General features: G+C 44.9%; 1 protein-coding gene across 1 annotated transcript in view; it reads left to right on the top strand.

Moving 5' to 3' along the window:
• LOC308270312 (alpha-2-macroglobulin-like) overlaps positions 1 to 12,895 on the top strand; it is a gene marked incomplete at its 3' end in the record, with an annotated part of 51,911 nt that extends 39,016 nt beyond the window's left edge. Inside the window, exons 25-34 of the mRNA XM_080706116.1 lie at positions 539 to 613; positions 1,256 to 1,436; positions 4,603 to 4,826; positions 5,570 to 5,788; positions 6,138 to 6,265; positions 7,764 to 7,854; positions 9,236 to 9,304; positions 11,447 to 11,549; positions 12,728 to 12,769; positions 12,825 to 12,895. Of these exons, the coding sequence (XP_080562242.1) occupies positions 539 to 613; positions 1,256 to 1,436; positions 4,603 to 4,826; positions 5,570 to 5,788; positions 6,138 to 6,265; positions 7,764 to 7,854; positions 9,236 to 9,304; positions 11,447 to 11,549; positions 12,728 to 12,769; positions 12,825 to 12,895 (1,203 nt within the window). The remainder of the gene's footprint in view (positions 1 to 538; positions 614 to 1,255; positions 1,437 to 4,602; positions 4,827 to 5,569; positions 5,789 to 6,137; positions 6,266 to 7,763; positions 7,855 to 9,235; positions 9,305 to 11,446; positions 11,550 to 12,727; positions 12,770 to 12,824) is intronic.
• Between the last annotated feature and the right edge of the window lie 2,597 nt (positions 12,896 to 15,492).

Raw genomic sequence — 15,492 nt, 5'->3', positions numbered from 1 at the left:
CCCCAGTACTACAAAAAAAATTTTTAATAATTTTTATTGGTCCATGATAGTCGTACATCTTAATGGGATACAAGATAGTCGTCCTTCTCATGCTTGGCTTACTGATTGACTTTGATATGATTGTGAATGTATATTATGTACACTAGGAAATTTCCCTCTTCCCCCTCCCATCCCCTCAGTTAGCTTGCCTTATTTGCTTATCTATAGTTTCTCTTCCTTGAGTTCTTTTTTTTTAATTTTATGAGTACATTATATTCATATATCATATTGGGGTAAAAAAAAAACGTGTGTACAGACATGTACGCATGAAGAGAGGAAATGGTGATATAGAAATTCCTGACAGGCAGTTTCAGAAGAACTTAAAACCTGGATAGCGCCAAGAAAGAGAGGGGATGTGGCGTGGCCATGAGAGCTTACCCCTCAGGGATGGGTGGGATGAAGGACAAACTCCATGATGCCGCAGAATAGAGAGACTTGATTGGCCAGCAGCATCCCAGAAGTTGACTGATTCGGGCCTCTTCCTCTTCTGTATTCACAGGGAGGAGTAGAGGACGAAGTGACCCTCTCCGCCTACATCACCATCGCCCTTCTGGAGATCCCGCTGCAAGTCACGGTGGGTACCACCGCTCGCCCCTGCTAAAGGATGGGTCTGGATGCAACACCTCCACTTCCCTGCTGTCTACAATACCAGCCTCTGGGAAAGCCGAGGCCAGATCTTCCTTTCTGCAATGCCAGTGATCTCCCGCTCAACAGAGAATCTTGCCAATCCATTCACAGAGGTGGACACCTTCCCAGTGATCCCCCGAGGCAGCATCTCTCCTACTTTTATCCCCACTCCCCCCCCAAATTAATTCTAAATAGACTATACTCTTTTCTTTTAAAAACGAAAATAGCAGAACAAGAATACTAGCAGGGCGTGGTGGCGCACGCTTGTAATCCCGGCCTTTGGGAGGCTGAGAGAGGAGGATCGTGGTTCAAAGACAGCCTCAGCTACTACTTAGTGAAGCCCTTTGCAACGCAGTGAGACCTGTTTTCAAAATAAAAAAGAATCAAAAATAGGGCTGGGGGTGTAGCTTGGCGGTAGAATGCCCCTGGGTTGCATCCCCAGTGCCACAAATACCACAGTATTCCCTGCGTCCATGGGAATGAGGACTAGATGGGCACGTGCTTTTAGAAACCTCCTTTCTCTCCGCTCATCATCCCTGCTAGCGCCCCCGTTCACCCCGCTCGGTCCCCTTCTTGTTCTCCATCGCAGCATCCTGTGGTCCGCAATGCCCTGTTCTGCCTGGATTCTGCCTGGAAGTCAGCAAAGGAAGGTACCCAGGGCGGCCACGTCTACACCAAGGCGCTGCTGGCCTACGCGTTCGCCCTGGCGGGTCACCAGGACACGAGGAAGGAAATCCTCGCGTCCCTTGAGGAGGAGGCCGTGAAAGAAGGTGAGCACCTCCTGAGATCTTTTTTTGCCCCACTACGTGATCTATATCAAGAACTGCACTGCAAAGCTTCCCCACGCTTGCCTCTTGCAAGCCTGGCCCCTTTGGTACGTGCGTGTGTGCGTGTGTGCACGCGCTCACTCTGAGATAGAACCCAGGGGCATCTTACCCCTGAGCTGCATTCCCAACTTTTTTTTTTTTTTTCAGTACTGGGGATGGAACCCAGGGACATTCTACCTCTGAGCGACACCCCCAGCCCAATTTTTTTATTCTTTATTTTGAAACAGGTTCTCTCTAAGTTGCAGAGGGCCTCACTAAACTGCTGAGGCCGGCCACAAACCCGGATCTTCTGTCTCCACCTCCCAAGCACTGGGATTACAAGCGTGCGCCACCACGCCCAGCATCTTCTTTTATCTAATATTGATAGATTAGAGTGGTCGTGATAGTCTGAAATATATATTTCAGCCGGGCGTGGTGGCACACGCTTTTAATCCCAGCACTTGGGAGACTGAGACAGGAGGATCATGGTTCGAGGACAGCCTCAGCTACTTAGTGAGATCCTGTGCAACTTAGGGAGAGTCTGTTTCAAAATGAAGAATAAAAAATAGAATTGGGTATGTAGCTTGGAGGTAGAATGGCCATGGGTTCCACTGCCAGCTCCTCAAAAATAAATAAATAAATATAAAAGTTCTTGCTATTATTATTAAGACATCAGTTGCTAACACATATCCAACCCTGACTCAAGGCATCATTTCATCTTAAACATGGGAAAGATGAAGTAACCATATGAGTAAATTATGGTATTTTAACATGTTTGATGAGACTGATAACGCTGCCCAGTCTACTCATGTTTGTAAAATACTTCTACCTATGCTCTGGTCTGGAGGAGGGGTCAAAGAAATAGAAAATAGAATACAGACAATAAAATGTCCAGTAAAATATATTCACTAGTCATGGTGACACACACCCTTAATTCCAGTACTTGGGAGGCTGAGGCAGGAGGATCACAGGCTGGAGGACAGCCTCAGCAAGTAGTGAGACTATCATTAAGCTATCAAGACCCTGTTTCAAGTAAAAATAAAATAGATCTGTCGGTGTAGAACAGAGACGGAATGCCCCTGGTATCAACCTCCAGGGCCAACACACACACACACACACACACACACACACACACACACACACACATTTTAGAATATATATGTAATATACATATATATGTGTATACATATTCTGTACTCTCTATATGAAATGTAGAAACAAATGGAATATATGTGTGTAATATGTATGTATACGTGGGTTTTATATATATATATGTATATATGTATATACATATTTGTATATATATACATATATATTCTACCTTTATTCTTTGACAGTGCCCTTAAATATTTTAGATGTATTGGGAAAATGTTTCAGATAGACAAAAAGAAGCAGAAAGAATAATTAGATCTATATAACTCCCCCCCCCCAGTATAAGAAATAAAATATGACCAAGTCAGGAAAATAGAATAAAATCCCCCGTGGCTGGGCACGGCGTCACGTGCCTGTAATCCCAGAGACCTTGAAGGCTGAAGCAGGAGGATCACAAGTTCGAGGCCAGCCTCAACTTATCAAGACCCCTGACTCGAAAGAAAAAAGTACAATTGGTCTGGAGATAAAGCTCCGTGATAGAGCACCCAAGGGTTCGACCCTCGGTATCACCCCCAGTTCCATTTCTACCCCCAGAGGCAATCACTGTCCTGAACTTACTATTACAACTTCTATGGATTTCCTTATATTTTTGTTGTCCATCCCTCAGTGGCGTTCAACATTCCCACGGGTTTCACGGGGCACCCAGTTTTTAGCTTTGGATACGCGGTATCCGGAGCTGTGTCAGCCGCTTGGCTCTTGTACTCGTCCTGGTCTCCTCCACGTTCGACATGGTGCTAAGGAGCGTGTCCGTGCACGCGCCGTGCACGCGCCGTATCTGCGGTCCATTCGTGTTCACGGTTGTACAATAGAGAACAAGGCCGTAATTTACATGCCTAGCTCCTCCTCCTGGCTCTTGGCATCCTTTGCTATTGGTAACTTGGCTACCGTTGAGTATCCATCCCTGTGCCTGTCTCCCAATGGCTGAGTTCTTGAACTTATTCTCTGAGAAGTCAGATGACTGATAACAGGGGACGCAGCGTCTCCTCTGACTACTGCCAGATTGCTCCCAATGGGAAGTCGACTTGGGCCGGCAGTGACTATCAGTCCCCACTGTCTCACGCCATGTTGGCTTTGGATACCTTAAAGGGTTGCTACGGTGTTGATTCATCTAGTGAGCGTGAACTCCGTTATTTCATGTCGTCTGGGATCCTCATGAGAAACCACTAAGGCCGGGCTTCACAGGAAATCGAAGGCATTCCAGACAGGGCCAAAATAACATCCCAAACAGAGAGTAGCCACCAGCAAGGGGAGGACTTGCCCAAACACCACTTCCTCCCCAGCCCAACTCAGCAAGGGTTAGAAAACAGAGCAGCCAGCCGGCATGGCGGGGCACGCTTGAAATCCCAGTCCATGAGAGGGTGAGACGGGGGTCAGAGGTGCAAAGCCAGCCCGAGAAAACTTAGCAAGGTCCTTAGCAACTTACCAAAACCCTGTTTCCAAAAAATAATAATAAAATAAGAAAGTTTAAAAGGTCTGGGAGTGTAGCTTGGAGGTAAACCCAGAGTAGATTACATCCCCAGGACCACATAAACACACACAAAAAGACGGTCACGGGCTGTCAAGGGCTTCTGATTCGGGCAACATCACTGCCTTAGGTGGGTGGAAACACTCCAAGGTCAGATTTATGATCAAGGAGGCATCCCCATAAGGCTTGATCTACTATGATGAAGCCGGGCGTGGTGGCGCACGCTTGTAATCCCAGCATTCAGGAGGCTGAGACAGGAGGATCGCAGTTCGTGAACAGCCTCAGCTACTTAGGCCCTTTGCAACTCAATCAGATCCTGTTTCAAAATAAAGAATAAAAAATAGGGCCAGGGATATAGCTCGGGGGTAGAATGCCCCTGGGTTTCATACCCAGTACCACAAAATTATATATATGATTAGAATACACCCCTCACTTCAGATGCAGCCTGGGTGATTTGTCTTAAGCTAAATATGAATACGTACTCGCTTATAAATATTTTTTTCTTGCACCCAGATGATTCTGTCCACTGGACACGACCTCAGAAACCCAAGGCCCCAGGAGGGCTTTGGTACCAACCGCAGGCGCCCTCTGCGGAGGTGGAGATGACGGCCTACGTGCTCCTGGCGTACCTCACCGCCCAGCCCGCCCCGACCTCTGAGGACCTCGCGTCCGCCGTGCGCATTGTCAAATGGCTCATAAAGCAACAGAACGCCCGCGGCGGGTTCGCGTCCACCCAGGTAGAAAAAAGGTCTAAATAGACCACAAACACGAGAGAAAAGTAAATGAAGAAGATAATAGCTTGGAAGGTCATTAGCACACGGGGATAATGAGACCTCAAGGAGGGCGAAAGGAAACACCAACTGGGCAAGTTGGCGCACGCTTATAATCCCAGGACTTGGGAGGACGAGACGGGAGGCTCACAGGGTTGAGGCTAGATTCCGCAATTTATGGAGCCCCTGTTTCCAAATTTTAAAAAAATTAAATAGGGCTGGGAGTGTAGCACAGAGGTAGAATGCCTGTGGGTTCGATTAGGAAGGAAGAGAAGGTTAGACGAAGGAAGGAAGGAAGGAGGCAGGCGCGGTGGCACAGGCTTGTAATCCCAGCATTCGGGAAGCTGAGACAGGAGGATCGTGGTTCGAAAACAGCCTCAGCTACTTAGTGAGGCCCTCTGCAACTTAGTAAGACCCTGTTTCAAAAAAAAAAAAAAGAATAAAAAATATGGCTGGGGGCGTAGCTCAGAGGTAGAATGCCCCTGGGTTCTATCCCCAGACCCCACAAAATAATAATAATAATAATAATAATAATTAATAATAATAATAATAAAAAGTTCACAGGACCTCTACCCCAAACCCAGCAATCACAGAGCCACGTTGGCATCCTTATCAAGCGGACACAGGCCACACTCCCTCTCACCGCCCCGTGCCCTCGCCCTGGCTCATCAGGAGTTTAAAGGGCTTTCTCCGTCCATCCTCTCCTTCAGGACACAGTGGTGGCGCTCCATGCGCTGTCCGAATACGGAGCGGCTACTTTTACCAGATCTGGGAAGGCGGCGCAGGTGACCATCCAGGCTGCGGACACGTTTTCCCGGGAATTCCAGGTGGACAGCGGCAACCGCCTGCTGCTGCAGCGGCTGTCCTTGCCCAGGGTGCCCGGCGAGTACAGCGCCAGGGTGACCGGCGGAGGCTGCGTCTACCTCCAGGTGAGGCCCCGGGGGAAGCAGACAGGAGTCTGCCGGGCCGGCCGTTCTCACTTGGAAATCCCAGCATTGGGGAGGCTGAGACGGGAGGATCGCGGTTCGTGGACAGCTTCAACTAATAAGTGAGGCTCTTTGCAACTCAGTGAGACCCTGTTTCAAAATAAAGACTAAAAAATAGGGCTGGGGGTGTAGCTCGGAGGTAGAATGCCCCTGGGTTCCATCCCCAGTACCGCAAATAAATAAATAAATAAATGTTCCCAACTCCGTAAGCAAAGGAAAAGCAAAGTCTAGGAGCTCGAGAGTAATTCAGAGGAAGGATGAAAAACAGATTATTATCTTTCATGTTTCACAGACATCCTTGAAATACAATATTCTCCCAGAAAAGGAAGAGTTCCCATTTGCTTTAGAGGTGCGGACTCTGCCCAGAATTTGTGATGGAACCAAAGCCCACAAGACTTTCCAGGTCTGGCTGAATGTCAGGTGAGACCTTCTGATTCAGAGACCTAGTTCTGGGAGTAACAACCCATCTCCTCTCGGAGATGACTCAGTATGTTGAATGGTGTAACCGTGACTGGCCGCACTGCATTTATTTAAAAGGCAGTGTACTTTCTGGGTGGGATGACACATGCCTGTAGTTTCAGTACTCAAGAGGCTGAGACAGGAGGATCACAGGTTCGAAGCTAGGCTCAGCAACTTAGCAAGACCCTGTTCAAAATAAAAAGATAAAAATAAAAAGGGCTGGGAGTGTACCTTGGAGGTAGAATGCCACAAGGTTCAATTCCCAGTGCAAATAAATAAATAAATAAATAAATACAATGTATTATTTTAAGTTGATGCAATAGAATTTTTCAGTGATGGGGTTTACATCTTCCATTCCCGCCTAATCCAACCTCATTATTTAAAGGTTAATACCACCTCTCAATAAAAACAGAATTTAGCCAGGTGTAGTGATCCCAGTACTTGGGAGGCTGAGACAGGAGGATTGAAAGTTCGGGGGTGGGGGGGCAGCCCCAGCTACTTAGTGAGGCTCTCTGCAATTTAGTGATACCTTTTTTCAAAATAAAGAATAAAAAATATGGCTGGGGGTGTAGCCCACAAGTGAAATGTCTCTGGGTTCAACCCTCAATACCAAAAATTAAAAAAATAAAATAAAAATAAAAGTATGACCCCATCACTATGACCTAATTCCTTCCAGGGTGATAAAATATTATTCTTGGTCCATTCAGGACAGAGAAGAAAAAAAAAAAAACCTTGAAACTTTTGGAGAGAAAGAAGTAGTGACTCTTAGTAATAATAATAAATAATAGTAATAAATGAATCTCGACTTAAACACAATAAAATCAGTTTTAAAGAAAAATGCATTCATATGCAGTAATATTTACGTAGCTTCACACCTTACCAAAAACAAGTATCTATTCATGAAAATAGTATAGCTTGCTCAGGGGTACTTTTCAGGGGGGAAAAAGGATAAATAAGGATCTGTAAGAAACAATCGGAACAGTTCAGAGGCCTTCAGTTGGAGAGTATCTCTAAAGAGCAGAGCCTTCAAGTCCACACATTCAAATTCTGACTGGAGAAGGGTAACCTCTATGGCTTTAACGGGTTCCGTAAAAATTCTAATACATAAACCAGGCGCGGTGGTGCAACTTGTAATCCCAGCATTTAGGAGGCTGAGACAGGAAGATGGTGGTTCACGGACAGCCTCAACTACTTAGTGAAGCCCTCTGCAACTCAGTGAGAGCTTGTTTCAAAATAAAGAATAAAAAATAGGGCTGGGGGTGTAGCTCGGAGGTCGAATGCCCCTGGGTTCCATCCCCAGACTGCAAAAAAAAAAAAAAGAAAAATTCTATACACAGCCATTTCTCTGAAGCATTTGAAAGAACTATATGTACCTTATATAAGTACTTAATGAGGGCATAGAAAAGAAAATATTTAACAACACAGAAAACCCTGACGCCTGCCTTCCCTGACTCCTCAGTTACACAGGGAGCCGTCCTGCTTCCAATATGGCAATCGTGGATGTGAAGATGGTGTCTGGCTTCATCCCCCTGAAACCAACAGTGAAGACGGTAGGTCCGTTTATAGCCCTAAAACAGGATTCCTTATTTTATTTACTAGGTTATGTCTCCCCAGATAAGACAGTACAACTATTGAAACATTATGAAATCAATCTCTGTTATAGATGTACACTTTCTTCAAACTCAGAAATATAATTTAACATGTTTGCATGTATATGCCATTTGCTAGAAGCAAGTATTACTGGGGGAATAGCAGAGATAGCCGGAGATACACTAGCAGGCTCCTGCTTGCATAGAGCTTAGACTCTCAGGAAGATAAAGCACATGAACATGAAGCCTTAAGAATATAGGAGCCGGGCGTGGTGGCGCATGCTTGGAATCCCAGCATTCGGGAGGCTGAGACCGGAGGATCGCGGTTTGCGGACAGCCTCAGCTACTTAGTGTGGCCCTCTGCAACTCAGTGAGACCCTGTTTCAAAATAAAGAATAAAAAAATAAGGCAGAGGGTGTAACTCAGAGGTCGAATGTCCCTGGGTTCCATTCCCAGTATTGAAAAAAAAAAAAAAAAAAAAACAAAGAAAATAGGAAAAGTGTGTATTGGCACAGACTGCCGTTACAGGAGTTAAGAGAAAATAAGGTGGTTCTGAAGTCAGATCAAGCCAAAAAAAAAGCTCCTTCATAAGGTTTTGAATAAGAATTGAATTATTTCTTTGTATTCTTTCTTAGAATTGTATTAGTCCAATGTGATTATATATATCACATATATAATATAACATATATATCATAGTGAGATTCAAAGTGATTTATTCATCTATGCGTACAGCATCTCTTGGTTTCCTCCCTACTCCATCCTATTTCTTCTTCTAAAAGAGGAGAAAAAACATGCTAGAAAACCTGGTAGTGATACCTTCATATGCCATAAAGGACTGAATCTTGCCAGACGTGGTGGCACATGCCTGTACCCAGTTCTCAAGAGGTTGAGACAGGAGGCTCACAGGTTCCAGACCAGCCTCAGCAACCCAGCTAGAGACATCAGCAACCTAATGAGACCCTGTTTCAAAACAAAACATAAGATGGGCTGGGGGGGTGTAGCTCGGAGGTAAAATATCCTATCCCTGAGTTCAAGCCCCAGGACCAAAAAGAAAAGAAAAGAATTGAATCTTGAAGTCTGAGTATTCCCAAGTTTATGACATTCAATTCCATTTTCTTCATATAAATCAACTTCGCACAGGGGTCGGACACCATACAAATATTAAACTCTTCATCCAAATTGCTTTTCATTTTTAGTTTTACTGTATCCGTATTTTTACTCATTTTTCTTAAAAAGTGTTTAAAAGAATTACTTAAATAAAAGAATTATTTATATGATTTTTCTGGATCACCCAGGGCTTTCATCTCTTTCTTAACATTCATGGTATTTTAATTGTCTACAGCTTGAAAGACACAGCCATGTGAACCGGACCGAAGTCAGCAACAACCACATCCTGATTTACCTGGATGAGGTAAGAAGCCTGCAGGCTAGGTGCCAAGGACACCGATGGTGATCTTGCAGGGAGGTAAAGCGCACTCCCTGCAGGGATGTGTTCTCTCAACTAGGAATTTGAAAATTCCTTTTCTTTTTTTCTTTTTTTTTCCTTTTTGTGGTACTGGGGCTGGAACCCAGGGGACTTCTACCTCCAAGCTATCTCCCCAACCCCTATTTTTTATTCTTTTTTTTTTTTTTTTTTTGCAACAGGGTCTCACTGAGTTGCAAAGGGCCTCACTAAGTAGTAGCTGAGGCTGGCCTTGAACCTGCGATCTTCCTGTCTCCTCCTCCCAAATGCCGAGATTACAAACCTGCGCCACCACACCCCGGCTTGGAATTTGATAATTCTAATACTAATTTCACTGAATGTTCTCTTCCCCTTTGTAGTTCATCTGAAATTATGAGTAGAAATGGATTATGACGGTCTGGCACAGTGATGCACACCTGTAATCCCAGTACTTAGGAGGCTGAGGCAGGAGGATTGTATATTCTAGGACAGCCTCAGCAAGTAGTGAGACTCTTGTCAACCTAGAGAGATGCTGTTTCAAAATTTAAAAAAAAAAAAAATAGGGCTGAAGGTGTAGCTTGGAGGTAGAATGCCCCTGAGCTCAATCTCCAGTGCCACACACACAAAAAAATTGTCTTAGGGTAGTATTTGGACATGAATATTTCTGTGACCCTATAAGCAAGTGATTCTCCACAAAATGTTTTTATTGTGTCTGTAAGTTATTTAGAAGACACTAAATAATGTAGAGAAGCAACCATTGGGATTAATCAAGTCTTCTATCAGCTTCCCTCTTAGCAGTTAAAAAAAAAGGGGGGGGGGGGATACTGATGATTTCAGCAAAAACTTGAACCCCAAAGTAATAAAAGCCAGTCCACCAATAAACAAATATGATTTTGTAGATAAATATTGTGGCCTGGTTTATTTCACACCTATATTGATAGGAAATAAAGTTTAAAATTTTTACAAAACTTAAAAGGGCAGTGAACCATCTTTTATATACCACTTAGAGTCTACACAACTACTTTTGTAAGAAGGAGAAGCAGAATTGTACCAAATCTCTGATTATTTTTTTCAGTCTACATGGGTTTTTTTCCACCTTAGCCCCATTTTTATTTTAAAAATGACACAGCTGGTTATCCCACAAAAAAGCATATAGTAAAAAGAGCCATGAGCTGGTATTGATTGTGTTATTTATTTAAGAAATTATTTTGCCGGGCATGGCAGTTCACGCTTGTAATCCCAGCATGTGGGAGGCTGAGACAGGAGGATCGCAGTTCTAGGCCAGCGATAGCTACTACTTAGTGAGGCCCTTAGCAACTCAAAGAGACCCTGTTTCAAAATAAAAAATAGCCGGGCATGGTGGCGCACACTTGTAATTCCAGCACTTGGGAGGTGTCTGAGACAGGAGGATCACACACATTCGAAGCCAGCCTCAGCTACTTAGCGAGGCTCTCAGCAACTTAGTGAGACCCTGTTTCCAAATAAAATATAAAATAGATCTGGGGGTGTAACCCAGAGGTAGAAAGCCTCTGGGTTCTACCCCCAGTACCAGAAAGAAAGAAAGAAAAAGAAAGAGAGAGAGGGAGGGAGGGAGGGAGGGAAGGAGAGAAGGAAGGAAGGAAGGAAGGGAGGGAGGCAGGCTGGGGGTGTATCTTGGAGGTAGAAAGCCCCTGGGTTCCATCCCCAGTACTGCAAAAAAACAAAAATGATTTGGGACCAGGCATGGTGGCACATGCATGTAATCCCAGTCCTTGAGAGGCCGAGACATGAAGATTGTAGGTTAGAGGCTGGCCTCAGCAGTTCAACAAGGCTCTCAGCAACTTAGCAAGACCCTGTCTTTAAAAAAAAAATTTTTTTTTAAGGGCTGGGGTGTAGCTTAAAGGTAGAATGCCCCTGAGTTGAATCCCAAGTACCAAAACAAAAAAGGAAGAAAGAATGTGGAGAAATTCACTTCTATCCTGAGGGCTTTCTCTTACAACTTCAGACCCCTGAAGTATGCTGTTGATAAAGTTCTCCTTCCCCCCCAAAAAATAACCAGCCAAATGTTAATTTGCATCTATTCGAAACAAAAGAAGGCTCCCTGGAAGGTCACCTAACTTTTCTTTTCTCTAGGTGTCAGAGCAGCCTCTGAGCTTGTCCTTCACGGTTGTGCAAGATATTCCAGTAAGAGACCTGAAGTCAGCCATTGTGAAAGTCTACGATTACTACGAGACGGGTGAGTGCCCGCGACTTACACGCGGAAAATAAACCCCCATGGCAGAAACTCAGAGAGGAGAGATGGGCGTGGGATATTGCACTCAATTCTCCTATCACTCCATTTTGTCTCTGTCAAATCTGATTCTCAGCCGGGCGTGGTGGCGCACACTTGTCATCCCAGCACTTGGGAGGCTGAGACAGGAGGATCGGGGTTCGCGGCCAGCCTCAGCTACTTAGTGAGGCCCTCTGAAAGTCAGTGAGACTATTCTATAGAATAGAATATTAGACTATTTCTACACTATTATAGACTATTTCTATTTCAAAAACAAAGAATAAACCTGGCGTGGTGGCGCATGCTTGCAATCCCAGCATTCAGGAGGTTGAGACTGGAGGATCACGGTTTGCAGACAGCCTCAGCTACTTAGGGAGGCCCTCTGCAACTTAATGAGACCCTGTTTCAAAATAAAGAATAAAAAAATAGGGCAGGGAGTATAGCTTGGAGGTCAAATGACCCTGGGTTTAATCCCCAGTACTGCTATATATACATGCAATATATATATCAGACATATATGCATGCAATATATATATCAGACATATATGCATGCAATATATATATCAGACATATATGCATGCATATATATGCATATATATATATATATATCTGTCTTCTCTACCTATGTAGTAGAAACTACCTGCATTTTAAACAAATCAACTGCTTTAAAAAGGCAGCTGTAAACTGGGTGTGGTGCATGCCTGTAATCCCAGTACTTGGGAGGCTGAGACGTGGGATCACAGGTCTAGGCCAGCCTCAGCTACTTAGCAGACCCTCTGCAACTTAATGAGAGACCCTCCCTGTTCCCAAATAAAAATAAAATATGTCTGGGGGGTGTGACATGGAATAGAATTCCCCCAGGTTCAATCCTCAGTACCACAAAAAAAAAAAAAAAAAAGACGGCTATAGGAATTTAGCTTTCTTTTTGTCAGATAAACCAACCATAAAATAATATGGGAATTAAGCAAGTACGACATCTGAACTGTCTTTAGGGATGTTTGGGGCAAAAGAAAACGCAACCTCCTGCATGATGGGGGTCAGCGAGCAAGGCGTCCGGTGAACGCCGCTGGCGTCTCCAGCCCGAAGCAGCTCTCCCCCCAACAGACTCCTTCCTGGACTTCACCCCGTGATCTTTGTCTTTTCAGATGACTTTGCAGTTGCTGAGTACAGTGCTCCGTGCAGCAGGGGTAAGCCACTTTGCACCCTCCAGAATGCACCGAATTCCTCTGCTCTGTGCCGCAGGGCCCCTTCGTCAAATTCTGATCGAATGTTCTTCAGCAGTGACCGGTTGCTCAGGCTGCATCTTAGCGTAGGGGAACACGCGTGTCTGGGGGACCCATGACTCTGTCCAACCCCACACAGTTCATAGAGCTGCTTAGCGGACGATGACCAGGAATAGACCCCATTTCTGCCTACGCTGATCGAGTTTTCTAGACACTGTTCTACCCGGGCGGAAGGGAAGAAATATCTCCATCATGGAGGTTCAGATCCATCTTAATTTTATTTTTTTTCTGTTACAGATCATGGAAACGCCTGAGGCCCACATAGATGCTTTGTTCAGTTCCTTTTCTCAGGACTTCACAGAAAAAAGAAGAAAAAACCTGGTTTTGTATCTCTAAAAACTTAATAAACAATTTCTTACCAATCTTTATCGTTTTCCTCGTTCATTCAATTTTTTTTTATGTTTCCATATGAGCTCAAGTAGAATCTTGTGATAAAAAGTAATGGTAATCAGGGCCTGGTGGTGCACGCTTGTAATCCCTGTGCTTGGGAGGCTGAAACAGGAGGATGGCGCAGGTTCGAAGCCAGCCTCGGCTACTTAGTGAGGCTCTCAGCAACTTAGTGAGACCCTGTTTCAAAATAAAATATAAAAATAGGTCTTGGAGTATAGCCCGGAGGTAGAAAGCCCCTGGGTTCCACCCACAGAACCACAAAAAAAAAGGAGGTAGGCCGCCCGTGGGTCCCCTCCATTTGTCCCCAGACATGGTCCTTTATCAGAAGCTCTGGTACCTTTTTGTGTGCACTAAGAAAAAACACCACATGGTGGCAGCAGAGGGTAAAAAAGTCTGAGTGCTGCTACTTTATTAAAGAACCTTGAAGCCGGGCGTGGTGGCACATGCTTGTTATCCCAGCACTTGGGAGGCTGAGACAGGAGGATTGTGGTTCGCAGCCAGCCTCAGCTAAATATAGTGAGGCCCTCTGCAACTTAGTGAAACCCTGTTTCAAAATAAAGAATAAAAAATAGGGCAGGGGGTGTAGCTCAAAGGTAGAATGCTCCTGGGTTCCATCCTTAGACCCACAAAAAAATGAAAGAGAAGAAAGAAAAAGAAAGAAAGAGAAAGAAAGAAAGAGAGAGAGAGAGAGAGAAAGAGGAAGGAGGAAGGAAGGAAAGGAACTTGAGCCAGGCATAGTGGTGCACACTTACAATACCAGTACTTGGGAGGCTGAGACAGAAGGATCACTCAGGTTCGAAGCCAGCCTCAGCTACTTAGTGAGGCTCTGTTTCCAAGCCACTGGGTTCCACCCCTAGTAACACACACACACACACACACACACACACACACACACACACACACACGACACTAATCCCATTCATAGGGTTCCACTCCCATGACCTAATTACTTCCCAAAGATTCACTGGAGAATACCTATAATCCCAGTACTCCGGAGGCTAAAACAGGAGGATCATAGGTTTGAGGCCAGCCTCAGAAAGTTAGTGAGATCCTTTTTCAAAATTAAAAAAAAAGGCTGGGGGTGGGGGTAGCTCGGAGGTAGAATGCCACTGGGTTCAATCTCTAGTGCCACTGGGTTCAACTGGGAGTGGTGTCATACACTTGTAATCCCAGTACTTGGGAGGCTGAGACAGGAGGATGATGGTTCATGGAAAGCTTCAGATACTTAATGAGGCCCTCTGCAACTCAGTGAGACCCTGTTTCAAAATAAAGAATAAAAAATAGGGTTGGAAGTGTTGCTCAGAGGTAGAATGCCCCTGGGTTCCATTCCCAGTACTGCAAAAAAGTAAAATAAAGTAAAGAATAAAAAATAGGGCTGGGGTGTAGCTCAGTGGTAAAACGCCCCTGGGTTCAACAATTTCCAGTACTAGAAAAAAAAATTATATATATACACACACATATATATTCCCAATAACATATTTTATATACATTCCAAATATTCTCTACATATTCCAAATATATATTCATATATATATATATATATATATATATATATATATATATATATATTCCTAATAAAGCCCAGTTCTCAATATGCTGCCATATACATTTCATGAGGTCACACCCAGTCTGCAGCAGTGTGGTACCATAAAGAATGACAGAGTGAAGCCGGTCCTGGTAGGGCTGGAATCCCAGGACTCGGGAGCCTGAGACAGAAGGATTGCAGATTTGGGACTAGCCTCAGCCATTCAGTGACACCCTCAGCCACTTAGCAAGTCCCTGTCTCCAAATATAAAATAAAATAGGGATGAGACAGTAACTCAGAGGTAGAACATCTCTGGATTCAACCCCTAGTACCACAAAAAAAAAAAGGAGGAGGAGGAGGAGGAGGAGGAGGAGGAGGAGGAGGAGGAGGAGGAGGAGGAGGAGGAGAAGAAAGGAAAGGAGAGGAAAGGAAAGGAAAGGAAAATTGAGATCTACTGTGGAGAAAGAGGATGTAGGCACAAAGATGCTCAGGGCTTGGGTCTCTTCCCTCCTGTCCCACCCACCACGCGCTCCTCGCCTGGGGGCCCTACTCCCTGGGCTTCTCATCTACTTCCGTCTCCTAGGATTGCGCACGTTTGCGTCATCAGCCCCGCCCCTCGAGGTGTCCGTGACGCACAGGCTGGGTGGGGCTTCGGCAGCATGGACTCAACCACGCCAGCCGCACAGTCCCAGACACCACGCTGCACGTGGCC

The sequence above is a fragment of the Muscardinus avellanarius genome (genome assembly GCF_963383645.1).
Source record: "Muscardinus avellanarius genome assembly, chromosome: 11".
NCBI classification, from domain to species: Eukaryota; Metazoa; Chordata; class Mammalia; order Rodentia; family Gliridae; genus Muscardinus; species Muscardinus avellanarius.
Note: the sequence above shows the minus strand (reverse complement) of the source record. Positions and strands in the feature narration are given on the sequence as shown.